The sequence below is a fragment of the Pristiophorus japonicus genome, chromosome 6, assembly GCF_044704955.1.
Source record: "Pristiophorus japonicus isolate sPriJap1 chromosome 6, sPriJap1.hap1, whole genome shotgun sequence".
Classification (NCBI taxonomy): Eukaryota; Metazoa; Chordata; class Chondrichthyes; family Pristiophoridae; genus Pristiophorus; species Pristiophorus japonicus.
This window is the reverse complement of record NC_091982.1, coordinates 118842636-118857550: the sequence shown is the minus strand read 5'-3', so window position 1 is coordinate 118857550 and position 14915 is coordinate 118842636. Positions and strand designations below refer to the sequence as shown.

General features: G+C 46.0%; 1 protein-coding gene across 2 annotated transcripts in view; it reads right to left on the bottom strand.

The window, feature by feature from the left end:
• Positions 1–14915, bottom strand: part of LOC139265766 (dedicator of cytokinesis protein 11-like) — a 304412-nt gene that overhangs the window by 179059 nt on the left and 110438 nt on the right. For both annotated transcript variants that reach the window (XM_070883138.1, XM_070883139.1), the window contains exons 12-13: positions 2829–3044; positions 729–851 (exon numbers count right to left, since the gene is read on the bottom strand). In XM_070883138.1, coding sequence (XP_070739239.1) covers positions 729–851; positions 2829–3044 — 339 coding nt within the window. The remainder of the gene's footprint in view (positions 1–728; positions 852–2828; positions 3045–14915) is intronic.

Sequence of the window (14915 nt, the reverse complement as noted above, 5' to 3'; positions counted from 1 at the left end):
GTATAGTTCCTACATTACAACAGTGAAAACACTTTACACGTATTTAATCGGCTGTAAAGCACTTTGGGATGTTGTGAGGTTGTGAAAGGCGCTATATAAAGGCAAGTCCTTCTTTTCTTTCTATAGTCAGGCAACATTTATAGAGCTTTGTTCTTGACATGGAGAAGATAACCACAAAAGTAGAACCCTTTAATCATCAAACAAGATTAACTGCATACTTCATTAGCTGAATATATAATTCTTTAAGCCGACATTTTCATGCCTCATCTTGAAGACATAACCAGCTCAGTCATGTCGCTGCGTAGGTTGAGAGTGTGGGTTAGACCAGTTTTAAAATCCTTAAGTTAAGCACATTCCGCACTGATGATTGAGCTTTACCTCAATTCCATATCCCTCGACACCTTTACCCAACTGAAATACATCAGCCTCAGCCTTTAAAGCCCCAATTGCCCCAGCGTCCACTCATCTTCATAGGTGGCCCCTCGTATCGAGGCTAACATGCTTCCACGCCAAAAAGGGATGGCCTATTTCTAACTAAGACTGTGCCCCCTTGTCCTTGACTCCACCCACCAGAGGAAAGAGTTTCTGCACATGCACAGTATTAAATCCTGTTAACATTTGAAACTATGCGCCACCTGACTGAAGGCTGAAGAAATTAAGCACATCAGCTTTTTAGCGGGTTTTCCTTCCTTGTGAATGAGTCAGGAAGGGGCAGCCGTCAGAAATACCTTGTTTGCATCGGAACATTTTATATATGGTTCAGCACACTGAGCAATCCCGCCTTGCAGCACTTTCTCCACTCGGGCCACCAGAAAGATATCTGGGTTAGGGGCAGTCACTGAGAAGATCCCCTACAAAAAAAAACACACACACACAAACATTAGAACCAAAATTATCAATAGCTGGTCACATGAAATGGCAAAACAGTCCTTTTTATTCAATCAGGTGATTTATTTAATCGAATGATATAGCACAGAAGGAGGCCATTCAGCCCACTGTGCCTGTACCAGCTCTTTGAAAGAGCTATCCAATTAATCCCACTTCCATATGCTTTTCCCACAGCCTTGCAAATATTTCCTCTTTTAAAACAAAGACAAACATTATCAAAAGGTAAAGAATGTAATAAACGGGGATAAATAATGTACAACACCAACAGCACAATCTATGACCAGTGGTGCTGCAACACTCTTTTCCCATTTAAGAACATAAGAAATAGGAACAGGAGTAGGCCATACGGCCCCTCGAGCCTGCTCCGCCATTCAATAAGATCATGGCTGATCCGATCCTGGATTCAGCTCCACTTCCCCGCCCGCTCCCCATAACACCTTATCCCCTTATCGTTTAAGAAACTGTCTATTTCTGTCTCACATTTATTCAATGTCCCAGCTTCCACAGCTCTCTGAGGCAGTGAATTCCACAGATTTACAACCCTCAGAGAAGAAATTTCTCCTCACCTCAGTTTTAAATGGACGGCCCCTTGTTCTACATGCCCTCTAGTTCTGGTCTCCCTCATCAGTGGAAACATCCTCTCTGCATCCACCTTGTTAAGCCCTCTCATAATCTTGTACGTTTCGATAAGATCACACCTCATTCTTCTGAATTCCAATGAGTAGAAGCCCAACCTACTCAACCTTTCCTCATAAGTCAACCCCCTCATCTCCGGAATCAACTGAGTGAATCTTCTCTGAACTGCCTTCAAAGCAAGTATATCCTTTCGTAAATATGGAAACCAAAACTGCACGCAGTATTGCAGGTGTGGCCTCACCAATACCCTGTATAGTTGTAGCAAGACTTCCCTGCTTTTATACTCCATCCCCTTTGCAATAAAGGCCAAGCTTCATTGGCCTTCCTGAACACTTGCTGTACCTGCATACTTTTGTGTTTCATGCACAAGTACCCCCAGGGTCCTGCTGTATTGCAGCACTTTGCAATTTTTCTCCATTTAAATAATAACTTGCTCTTTGATTTTTTCTGCCGAAGTGCATGACCTCACACTTTTCAACATTATACTCCATCTGCCAAATTTTTGCACACTCACTTAGCCTGTCTATGTCCTTTTGCAGATTTTTTGTGCCCTCCTCACTCTGTTCTGTAAATTCCTGGCAGATATTTAGTTCTCATTACTGCTATCTACACTTTGTGTGTTGTTGGGATTGTAATTGGGCAAATCGTTACAGGGTTACTGTGACTGAGGTCACCTTTCCCTGTGACATGGTATAACACTTAAATATCATGAAAGTCAGAGTTTCACAAATAGAAATTTATCTGCTTTGCTTGCTCTGTATTTCTTCAATTGGTAACTTGACATAATTGAAGAAACACTGACAATTGCTTCAGATATTGAGAGAGAAATCCACTTCCTATCAACCTTAGCAGTGTTTTTACAATAGTCAAAAGTGATTATTAACAGAGTCACAGCACATTCCCAATGCAATCTCATTCAGTACATGTCTGCTCTGAATGTCCTCTCTGGGTCAGAGACTGTATAAAGAACAATGCTAAATGGAGTCTTTAGCAGTGAATGAATTCAACATGTTAACAAGCTGAAAGCTAATCAGTGTTTTGGGGTAATGATCCCACATTGTCCCAGTAACTGTGTTTTGGGGCTAATGGTCCCACACTGTCCCAGTAACTGTGTTTTGGGGGGTAATGGTCCCGCACTGTTCCAGTAAATGTGTTTTGTGGGTAATGGCCCCACACTGTCCCAGTAACTACCTGTTTTGGGGGTAATGGTCCCACACTGTCCCAGTAACTACCTGTTTTGGGGGTAATGGTCCCACACTGTCCCAGTAACTGTGTTTTGGGGGTAACTGTCCCAGTAACTCTACCTGTTTTGGATAACGAAGAAGTCTCTCAGCTACTCCTTTAAGATGGCTATCGTTGCCGGTGCGGGATCCTCCACTTGCCACTCCAGTTCCATCCTCCAAGCTGCCCTGTAACATCTGCCGAACAGCTGGGGGATTCAAGTCCACGTGGAAATCTTCTGAAATCTTGCAGTTATTTTTTACGTCAAACAGCGCGAGTGTCACAAAGAAAGGTTCAACCTGGTAATCAGACACAAAGTCACAGTGAAATCAGGAATGTGGCCCATGAGCAACACAAACTAATCCTTCTGATAGATTCTTTCACTATGTCCAACAATGTACTGCAAATTTACACAAACAGCATTACACAACACAACGGTCCCCATTTAAACAAGGCTTGTGTTCTTCCCCATTACTGTCCATAGACCCCACTGTTCCAAAAGCATCCACTGAGCAGCGAGGATTTATATCGACTTCAATTTACTGTGCCTGCAGGATACTGGATAACACCTGCAGACTATTAGTTATTGAGGTCTGTTATTAACTGTTCCTGTTTAAATTATACTAGCAAAGAAAGACTTGCATTTATATAATGCCTTTCACAATCTCAGGACAGCCCAAATTGCTTCACAGTCAAAGAAGTACTTTTGAAGTGTAGTCACTGTTGTAATGTGGGAAACACAGCAGCCAATTTGTGCACAGCAAGCTCCCACAATCAGCAATGTGATAATGACCAGATAATAGGCCAACAATTCCGGGCTCCCCGGGTCTGTACGGAGTTCCTACGAACCCGGGAAGGCATCGGAAATACTAGTTTCCATCACGCAATGTGCATGCGCTGAAAACCGGCATTTCCAATCTGTCAAGTTTCTGGCTTGACAGTGGCTGCATCTCGGGAGCGAGGACACTTGTAATTGGAAATTTCCGATATTTATGCTTACAAATGTCCTCAAAAATCTTGCGCCTGAAAAAACAGGTGCATAGCCTACTTTTACAGGTGCAAGTGTTTTAAAAAAAACACAAAAACATAAAAATAAAGTTATTAAAACATATATTATTAAAAACCATCCCCACAACGGTAAGTTTATTTAAAAAAATTTTTTTTTTTTAAATTGGGAAATTATTTTTTTAAAGACATTAGTAACATTAATTTAAATGAATGTAGTGTAATTATTTTCTATCTTTTATTAGTGTTTTGGGTGTTTCGGGCTCTATCACAATCATAGTAAGAGGAGTTTAGGATCCTGCGGAACTCCTATTACTATGATACTTTACCCGATTGGCTGCCCAGAGCCATGTGACTCCAGCTGTAAGCCTGCGCATGCATCGACGTGCACGCGCTGCGAATCGCAGTCAGGAGAGGCCTCAGCATCGGAAAGTCGAACGTGGGCAGCAGCTTAAGGCAGGTGCGTATTTTTTCTCTAAAATGCCCGTGCGAAGGCCAAAACGGAATTTCATGGCCAATCTCTGGTGATTGGTTGAGGGATAAATATTGGCCAGGACATCGGGGAGAACTCCCCTGCTCTACTTCAAATAGTTCCACGGGATCATTTGCGTCCACCTAAGAGGGCAGACGAGGCCCCGGTTTAATGTCTCATCTGATGGTGCAGTACTCCCTCAGTACTGCCCTGGAGAATCCGCCTAGATTTATGTGCTCAAGTCTCTGGAGTGGGATTTGAACCCACAACCTTCTGACTCAGGGGCAAGGGTGTTACCACGGTGCCAAGGATAGGTACGTGAACAATATACACAAGCTCTGACCGGTGAAACTAGTTGGGAGAAATTTACTCGAGGCATCATTCCATAATCAGAGAGTCCTTTCTTCAATTGTATCAGCTGTGGCTCAGTGGGCAGCACTCTCGCCTCTGTATCAGAAGGTTGTGGGTTCAAGTCCCACTCCAGGGACTTGTGCACAAAAAAAACTAAGCTGACAGTGCAGTACTGAGGGAGTGCTGCACTGTCGGAGGTGCTGTTTTTCTGATGAGATGTTAAACCGAGGCTCTGTCTGCTCCCTGAAGTGGACTTAAAAGATCCCATGGCACTATTTCGAAGAATAGCAGGGGAGTTATCCCTGGTGTCTTGGCCAATATTTATCCTTCAATCAACATCACAAAAACAGATTATCTGGTCATTATCACATTGCCGTTTGTGGGAGCTTGCTGTGCGCACATTTGATGCCGCTTTTCCTACATTCTTCCTGGGCAGTCCCCCGGAGTCGAGGATGACTTGCTTCCACACTAAAGTGAGTTCGAAGGTGACTGATGCCAGGTCCCAAACTTCATTTTAAAGGGTGGAAGATGCCGGTGTGTGAATTATTTTAACGTGGGGTGGCTGTTGCAGAGCAAGATCTTGATCCAATGGCAAGGGGATCCAAGATGACTGAAGACCAGGCTCTGCTGCATGGGCCTAGCACGCACACACACTCACACTCACACTCTCCTACTAACCCCCTCCCTCCCTCAGGTCCTCTCTCCCTGGTTTTTGGAGATTACAGTGTAGGTGAGCGCATTAATCTTTGAGCAGCTTGCAAATTTGTCCATAAAATACTGACACTGTATCCCGGGCCCTCCAACTCCAGCTCGCTACTCTCCATTCGCAGGCTGTGCTGCATTCCTATATTACAACACTGACGACACTCCAAAAAGTACTTCATTGGCTGTAAAGCACTTTGAGACGTCCGGTGGTTGTCAAATGCGCTCTAGAAATCCCAGTTTTTCTTTCTTTTTTTAAATTGTGTTTACACCTCAGTTAGTTTGTTTGCAACTGAACAGGAGGCAGCCATTCAGACCCTTGAGCATGTTCCAGCATTTAATTAGATCATGGCTGATCTGTACCTCACCTCCATTTACTCACCTTCGATCCCTAGCCCTTTGATAGCCTTCCTATACCTAGTTTAGTGTTCTCTCTCTCAGGTCAATATCCCCAGCATCGAAGCACTGACCACGCTCAATCAGCTCCGATGGACGGGCCACATTGTCCGCATGCCCGATAAGAGACTCCGGAAACAAGTGCTCTACTCCGAGCTCTGTCACGGCAGGCGAGCCCCAGGTGGGCAGAGAAAACGCTTCAAGGACACCTACAAAGCATCCTTGAAAAAAATCTAACATCCCCACCGATTCCTGGGAATCCCGGGCCCAAGACCGTTCAAAGTGGAGGAGAAGCATCCGGGAAGGCGCCGAACACCTCAGGTCTCTTCGCCGGGAGCATGCGGAAGCCAAGTACAAACTGCGGAAGGAGCGTAAAACAAATCAAGAACCCAACCACCCGTCCCTCCAACTGCCGTCTACCTGACCTGTGTCAGAGGACTCATCAGTCACCTGAGAACGCATTTACGTGTGGAAGTAAGTCCTCCTCGAATCCGGGGAACTGCCTCAGGAGAAGGATGATCAGCAGAGTGTGTAAACCCCAAAAAGCTCGCAATGGAACTTCTCTTTGATTTTCCAACTCTGATCAGCTTTCTGTGATGTGTTTCATAGACACAGTTACATGAACTCCTTCAGCCCATCAAATGGAGTACGTGTTCAAAGCAAAAACAGAGCTTGCATTCCCAGAGGGCCTATCTCAGAACGTCCCAAAGCACTTTACAGCCAATGAAATATCTTTTGGAGTGCGGTCACTGTTGTAATGTAGGAATCACGGCAGCCAATTTGCACACTGCAAGCTCCCTCAAACAGCAATGTGATAATAGCCAACTGTAGAAAACGTGGCAAAATCTGTGCACAGCAAGTTCCAACAAACAGCAATGAGATAAATCATATAATCTGTTTGTGATATTGGATGAGGAATAACTGTTGGCCAGTGCATTGGCAAGAACTGCTGTTCTTTGAAATAGTGCCATGGGATCTTTCACATCCACCTGGTAAGGCAGTTGGGGCCTCGATTAAACGTCTCATCTGGCATTCAGCCCTGGAGTCTGCTCTGCCATTCAATTAGACCACGGCTGATCTGTAACACAACTCCATTTACCCACCTTGGTTCCAAATCCATTGTGAAATTTTCAACTGAGTTAGCTTTCAGCTTTTTGGGGCGAGAGTTCCAGATTTCCACTACCCTTTGTGTGAAGAAGTGCTTCCTGACATCACCCCTGAACGGCCTGGCTCTAATTTTAAGGTTACGCCCCCTGGTTCTGGAGTCTCCCAGAGGAAATAGTTTCTTTCTGTCTCCCCCATCAAATCCTTGATCTGATCACCCTTTAATCTTCTACACTCAAGGGAGTATACACCTGGTCTATGCAACCTGTCCTCATCATTTAACCGGTTTAGCCCCAAAAAGATGAAACGGATTCCTTTACTTTGTTGTGTAACTCAATCAGCAGCGACAAATTGAAAGACACTTGAAACTAAGAATGATTTAATCGCTGCAACACCATCTAATGCAACGCTCCAACAGCCAGCCAACAGTTCGCTAGCTCTGACGAAAGATAAGAACTGATAGCTAGTCTCCAAACTGAAAACTGTTCAACTGTGAAAATAAAAGGGGCGCAGAAATGATACCGACTGCTTGGTTTTATACAATTCAACTTTCTCACGTAGGCACAGTCATTCTTTAAATTCTTTAGTGAATGCCACCAATACAGTGCACTTATTCTGCTCGTGTTCACTTGTGGGAGTCTTGCAATAGTTTTCCAACTAATGACGTTAGACATAAAAGCTTCACATAGACAGCTGACGTGGTTCTGACTTGGCCCCTCCAATTGCTGTGAAGCAGCAATAAACAGTGATGAGAAATACTGGATTAGATTGCAAAATCAGAGCCACAGAAGCCAAGAACATCATGCTAACACTGTACACAGGAATGTAGGATTAGGAGGAGGCCATTCAGCCACTCGAGCCTATTCTGCCATCATGTTAGATCATGGCTGGTCTGCACCTTAACTCCATTTTTCTACCTTTGATCCATATCTCTTAATACCGAACAAAAATCTATCCATCTCAGAGTTGAACATTATGGGCCAACAATTCCGGCCTCCCCGGGTCTGTACGGAGTTCCCATGGATCCGGGGAGGCATCGGAAATGCCAGTTTCCAGCGTGCAATGTGCATGCGCTGGAAACCGGCATTTCCGATCTGTCAAGTTTCTGGCTTGACAGATGGCCGCATCTTGGGAGCGAGGACACTTGTAAGTGGAAATTTCCGATATTTACGCTTACAAATGTCCTCAAAAATCTCGCGCCTGAAAAAACAGGTGCATAGCCTACTTTTACAGGTGCAAGTGTTTTAAAAAACACATGGTTGAACGATTATAATTGGAGATGCGCAAGAGGCCAGAATTAGAGGAGCGCAGAGATCTCGGAGGGTTGTAGAACTAGAGGTTACAGAGATAGGGAGGGGCGAGGCCATGGAGGGAATTGAACACGAGGATGAGAATTTTAAGATCGAGCTGCTGTCGGACCAGGAGCCAATGTAGGTCAGCGAGCACAGGGGTGGGTGGCTGAGCGAGACTTGGTGCGAGTTAGGACATGGTCAGCGAGCACATGGGTGAAAGGTGAACGGGACTTGATGCGAGTTAGGGCACAGGCTGCCGAGTTCAGGATGTTTATGGAGGGTGGAAGGTGGAAGGCCAGTCAGGAGTGCGTTGGAATAGTCGAGTCCACAACTAATAAAACAAATGCTTCCCGACTTCACAGCCCAGCTCTAATCTTCATTTTGTGCTTCCTTGTTCTGCATTTCATCCACCAGAGAAAATAGTTTCTCTGTATCTGCCCCATCAAATCTTTTTATCAATGGCCTTCCCTTGAGTACTGGGCTCAGTTTTCGTCAAGACATGAAGGGAATGTTCAAACCATGGAGGGATTGCAGAGAAGAGCTACTCGACTGATCACTGGAATTAAAAGGATTGCTTTAGCTTTGAAAAGAGGCAACGGAATGTAGCGATCACTCTTTGCCTCCCCATTGACGAGTAACTACCAGCCTACATCTTATCATCAGTTTGGGATCCATCGCTGCCCTCAGCTTTGAAAAGAGGTGACAGAGAGAAGGCGGAATAGAGGTAGACACGGCATTCCATGGCAAAGCAAAGGTCAACCAATCGCATGACCTCAGCACAAAACTCGATCAAAGGGCTTCGGGTAAAACTGGTGAAAGGACGATTTAAGGTAGCTGCCAGGATCAAAACTTGGAAAAGCCACCCGTATAGAGCTCCGAAAACAAAAATCTTAGTTTCATTCGAGATGCAGTCCGGTGATCCGACAGCGGGGATCCACGATGGCTTCCTGCAGCTGTATTTAACTGGTGATCTTGTATAATGCTCTTCCCTTACACTAGCCCTACTGTGACAGGGTGAAAACAGCAGCCATACTGAGTGATGAGACAATTCCTGCAGTGTGGGGTAATACACTGCTGCAGGTATAATTGTATGCACGTGTCAGTATGCTCACACGTTTGTAGAGCTGTTTGTCAGCCTGGGTGGCATCCGGACCGCCATGCGGGGGCTGCCTGTCTTTTACCAGGAACTCATCAGGGTCTGGAACAGAGTCGCCACAAATGCAGTTCACCACCGTCTGGAGTGGTGGCTGTCCTGCAGGAGCCGCTGTTCAGGAATCTGTACCTCCACGACTGTGGTTTTAGGTAGCAGGCGGGAGAGGGCTGTGTCCGGCAACGTGACCAGGGTCAGGGACCTGCTCGATGGCAGAGAAGCGGGCTGGATGGCGCTAAACGAGCTGGCACAGCGCTAAACAAGCTGGCACAGCGCCTATCCTGGGCCGATGTCCGGCGTGTGGCCAATGCCATAAAGTCGCTAAAAACAACACTGGGCCTTGACTCCATTAGGTGTGTCGAGGAGGCTCAAACACGTGGGGAGATCCCGTCCAAACTGACTCCCGTCCAGACAGAATTTCTCATCGGCGCCAAGCCCCGAAACCTTCCTTCGGAGCCGGCAGCTCACAACTTGAGCCTCAACCTGGAAATCCCCTCCGTGCCTTTCAGTTCTGTGCGGAGGGGTATCCTGTATGGGCTTGCTCTTGCACACTCTCCACGTTGCCATCCTTGTCTGCCGTCCGGACCGCCATGGCACACCATCGTGCCATCTGGAGGCGGCGGTGGTCCCCAATTGAGTGCACTCTACGCAGGAGTCCTCCCTCTATTTATTGGGGACTTGGGCTGGAGGGTGCTGCACGGAGCAGTCATAGAAATATAGAAAATAGGTGGAGTAGGCCATTCGGCACTTCGAGCCTGCACCACCATTCAATAAGATCATGGCTGATCATTCCCTCAGTACCCCTTTTCCTGATTTCTCTCCATATCCCTTGATCCCTTTAGCCATAAGCGCCATATCTAACTCCTTCTTGAATATATCCAATGAACTGGCATCAACAACTCTCTGCGGCAGGGAATTCCACAGGTTAACAACTCTGAGTGAAGAAGTTTCTCCTCATCTCAGTCCTAAATGGCCTAGCCCTTATCCTAAGATTGTGTCCCCTGATTCTGGACTTGGCTATAATCGGAAACATTCTTCCAGCATCTAACCTGTGCAGTCCCGTCAGAATCTTATAAGTTTCTATGAGATACCCTCTCATCTGTCTAAACTACAGTGCATGAAGGCCCAGTTGATCCAGTCTCTCCTCATATGTCAGTCCCGCCATCCCAGGAATCAGTCTGGTGAACCTGAGCTACACTCCCTCAATATCAACAATGTCCTTCTTCAGATTAGACAATGAAAAACTGAACACAAAATTCCAGGTGAGGCCTCACCAAGGTCATGTACAATTGCAGTAAGATTTCCCTGCTCCTATACTCAAATCCCCTAGCTAGGAAGGCCAACATACCATTTGCCTTCTTCATCGCCTGTTGTACCTGCATGCCAACTTTCAATGACTGGTGAACCATGACACTCAGGTCTCATTGCACCTCCCCCTTTCCTAATCTGCCACCATTCAGATAATATTCTGCCTTTGTGGTTTTGTCCCCAAAGTGGATAACCTTACATTTATCCACATTATACTGCATCTGCCATGCATTTGCCCACTCACCTAACCTGTCTAAGTCACACTGCAGCCTTTTAGCGTCCTCCTCACAGCTCACACCACCACCCAGTTTAGTGTCATCTGCAAACTTGGAGATATTACACTCAATTCCTTCATCTAAATCATTGATGTATATTGTAAAGAGCTGGGGTCCCGGCACTCCACTAGTCACTGCCTGCCATTCTGAAAAGGACCCGTTTATCCCGACTCTCTGCTTCCTGTCTGCCAACCAGTTCTCTATCCACGTCAGTACATTACCCCCAATACCATGTGCTTTGATTTTGCACACCAATCTCTTGTGTGGGCCCTTGTCAAAAGCCTTTTGAAAGTCCAAATACACCACATCCACTGGTTCTCCCTTGTCCACTCTACTAGTTACATCCTCAAAAAATTCCAGAAGATTTGTCAAGCATGATTTCCCTTTCATAAATCCATGCTGACTTGGACTGATCCTGTCACTGCTTTCCAAATGCGCTGCTATTTCATCTTTAATAATTGATTCCAACATTTTCCCCACTACTGATGTCAGGCTAACTGGTCTATAATTACCCATTTTCTCTGCCCTCCTTTTTTAAATAGTAGTGTTACATTAGCTACCCTCTAGTCCATAGGAACTGATCCAGAGTTGATAGACTATTAGAAAATGATCACCAATGCATCCACTATTTCTATGGCCACTTCCTTAAGTACTCGAGGATGCAGACTATCAGGCCCCAGAGATTTATCGGCCTTCAATCCCATCAATTTCCCTAACACAATTTCCCGCTTTATAAGGATATCCTTCAGTTCCTCCTTCGCACTAAACCCTCGGTCCCCTAGTATTTTGGGAAGGTTATTTGTGTCTTCCTTCGTGAAAACAGAACCAAAGTATTTGTTTAACTGGTCCGCCATGCCGTTGTTCCCCATTATAAATTCACCTGAATCTGACTGCAAGCGATCTACGTTTGTCTTCACTAATCTTTTTCTCTTCACATATCTATAGAAGCTTTTGCAGTCAGTTTTTTATGTTCCCAGCAAGCTTCCACTCGTACTCTATTTCCCCTCCTAATTAAACCCTTTGTCCTCCTCTGCTGTATTACAAATTTCTCCCAGTCCTCAGTTTTGCTGCTTTTTCTGGACAATTTATATGCCTCTTCCTTGAATTTAACACTTTCCTTAATTTCCCTTGTTCGCCACGGTTGAGCTACCTTCCCCGTTTTATTTTTTACTCTAGATAGGGATACACAATTGTTGAAGTTCATCCATGTGATCTTTAAATGTTTGCCATTGCCTATCCACCGTCAACCCTTTAAGTATCACTCGCCAGTCTATTCTAGCCAATTCACGTCTCATACCATGGAAGTTACCTTTCCCCAAGTTCAGGACCCTAGTCTCTGAATTAACTGTACTACTCTTCATCTTAATAAAGAATTCTACCATATTATGGTCACTCTTCCCCAAGCGGCCTCGCACAACAAGATTGCTATTTAGTCCTTTCTCATTACACATCACCCAGTCTAGGATGGCCAGCCCTCCAGTTAGTTCCTCCACATATTGGTCTCGAAAACCATCCCTAATACACTCCAGGAAATCCTCCTCCACCGCATTGCTACCAGTTTGGTTAGCCCAGTCAATATGTAGATTAAAGTCGCCCATGATAACTGCTGTACCTTTATTGCATGCACCCCTTATTTCTTGTTTGATGCTGTTCCCAACCTCACCACTAGCGTTTTCTGCCCTTTGGTATTCCGTAGCTCCACCCATACAGATTCCACATCATTCAAGCTAATGTCCTTCCTTACTATTGCATTAATTTCCTCTTTAACCAGCAACACCACCCCACCTCCTTTTCCTTTCTGTCTATCCTTCCTAAATGTTGTATACCCCTGGATGTTGAGTTCCCAGCCTTGGTCACCCTGGAGCCATTTCTCCGTGATGCCAATTACATCATATCTGTTAACTGCTATCTGCGCAGTTAATTCGTCCACCTTATTCCAAATACTCATCGCATTGCGGCACAGAACCTTCAGGTTTGTCTTTTTAACACCCTTTGTCCCTTTAGAATTTTGCTGTAATGTGGCTCTTTTTGCTTTTTGCCTTGGGTTTCTCTGCTGTCCACTTTTATTTTTCTTCTTTCTATCTTTTGCTACTGCCTCCATTTTACTTCCCTCTGTCTCCCTGCATAGGTTCCCACCCTCCTGCCATATTAGTTTAACCCCTCCCCAACAGCACTAGCAAACACTCCTGCTGGGACATTGGTGCCAGTCCTGCCCAGGTGCAGATTGTCCGGTTTGTACTGGTCCCACCTCCCCCAGAACCGGTTCCAATGTCCCAGGAATTTGAATCCCTCCCTTCTGCACCACTCCTCAAGCCACGTATTCATCTGAGCTATCCTGCGATTCCTACTCTGACTAGTGCAATAAGTTTTTAAGTCGGTTCACGGGCTCTCAGGCCGCCTGCAATTTCTGCAGTCTAGAGGAGCCTGTGTTCCATGTATATGTTGAATGTGTGAGGTTGCAGCCCCTCTTCCAATATCTGATGGGGCTGCTCCTCAAATTCTGGTTGCACTTCAGTCCCACACTCCTGATCTTTCGGCATCCTGTGCGGAGCGGAGCGGAGCGGGCAGTTCGGAAGGCCTCCTCGTAGGACTGCATCTGGGCATGGTCAAGGGGGCCATCAAGCGGTCTAGGCAGCGGGCGTTCGAGGGGGTCGTTCAGCCCAATTGCCTGCCTCTCTTCCGCGGTTACATCCGAGCCAGGGTGTCCCTGGAGATGGATCACACGCTGTCCACCGGTACGCTCGTGGCATTCCGAGAGGTGGGCGCCGGAGGGACTGGAGTGCATCATCACCGCCGGCAACCAAATTTTAATTTGAACCATGTCCAAAGTTTTAGTGCACCCCGCCCCCCCACCCCCACCTTTCAGCCAGGGGGCACTTGTATAATTTGTGTTTTTAGTGCCCTTAAAGAAAAAACAAGGGTGCACTTGAAAAGTTTTGGAGTGTGACCTCCCCTTTAATCAGGGGGCACTTTATTATTACTGATACAACATAAAATAGTTGTAGAGCAGTTGAGTTGGGAGGGGCTTAGCCAGTCACGTGATGCTCACGGGACTCAATAAAACCACAGCTAGTTGGGTTTGGGGGATCCATGATGAGGCAGTTGGTTGTGAGCCTGGTGGATGAACTGTTAATGTGTAGTGTGATTGTTAAACCTTTTGCTAATAAACCAACTCGTTCTTAATGTGTGGCTATGAATTCGTAAGCAAAGAACTCACGAAGCAAACATTACAGCAGGTCAGATACACCTTGCAATGAGGTTCCTGCAGCATTGCCAGTTTAGAATTTGAAGCTCAAGTATTTGTAGCAACAGAATTTCCGCAAACCAGAACAGATCGAACCGCTCAAAAACATTAGTGGCTGCAAATGGGAGCCACATGGTTCCTGCTTTAATACCACTCAGCTCCGGTTTGTGAGTATACAGGAGATATTTGCTGATGGGAATCTTATTGTAATCGGGAATGGGTCTGGCTATTAGAACTGATATCGCAGCAAACATGATATCATTACTTATTTTGGTAGGTTTGCACCTACAATCATGCTGAGGAATTACATCAGGGCATCAACCTTATCATCATAGGCAGCCCCTCAAAATCGAGGAAGACTTTTTTCCACTCAAAGTTAGTTCTCAAGTGACTGAACAGTCCAATACGTGAATTATAGTCTGTGTCACAGGTGGGACAGACAGTTGTTGGAGGAAAGGGTGGCTGGGGAGTCTGGTTTGTCGCACGCTGCCTGCGCTTGGTTTCTGCATGCTCTCGGCGATGAGACTCGAGGTGCTCAGTGTCCTCCCGGATGCTCTTTCTCCACTTAGGGCGGTCTTTGGCCAGGGTCTCCCAGGAGTCGGTGGGGATGTTGCATTTTATCAAGGAGGCTTTGAGGGTGTCCTTGAAACGTTTCCTCTGCCACCTTTGGCTTGCTTGCTATGCAGGAGTTCAGAGTAGAGCGCTTGCTTTGGGAGTCTCGTATCGGGCATGCAGACAATGTGGCCCGCCCAATGGAGCTGGTCGTGTGTAGTCAGTGTTTCGATGCTGGGGATGTTGGCCTGATCGAGAACATGAACGCTGGTGCATCTGTCCTCCCAGGGGATTTGCAGGATCTTGCGGAGACATCGTT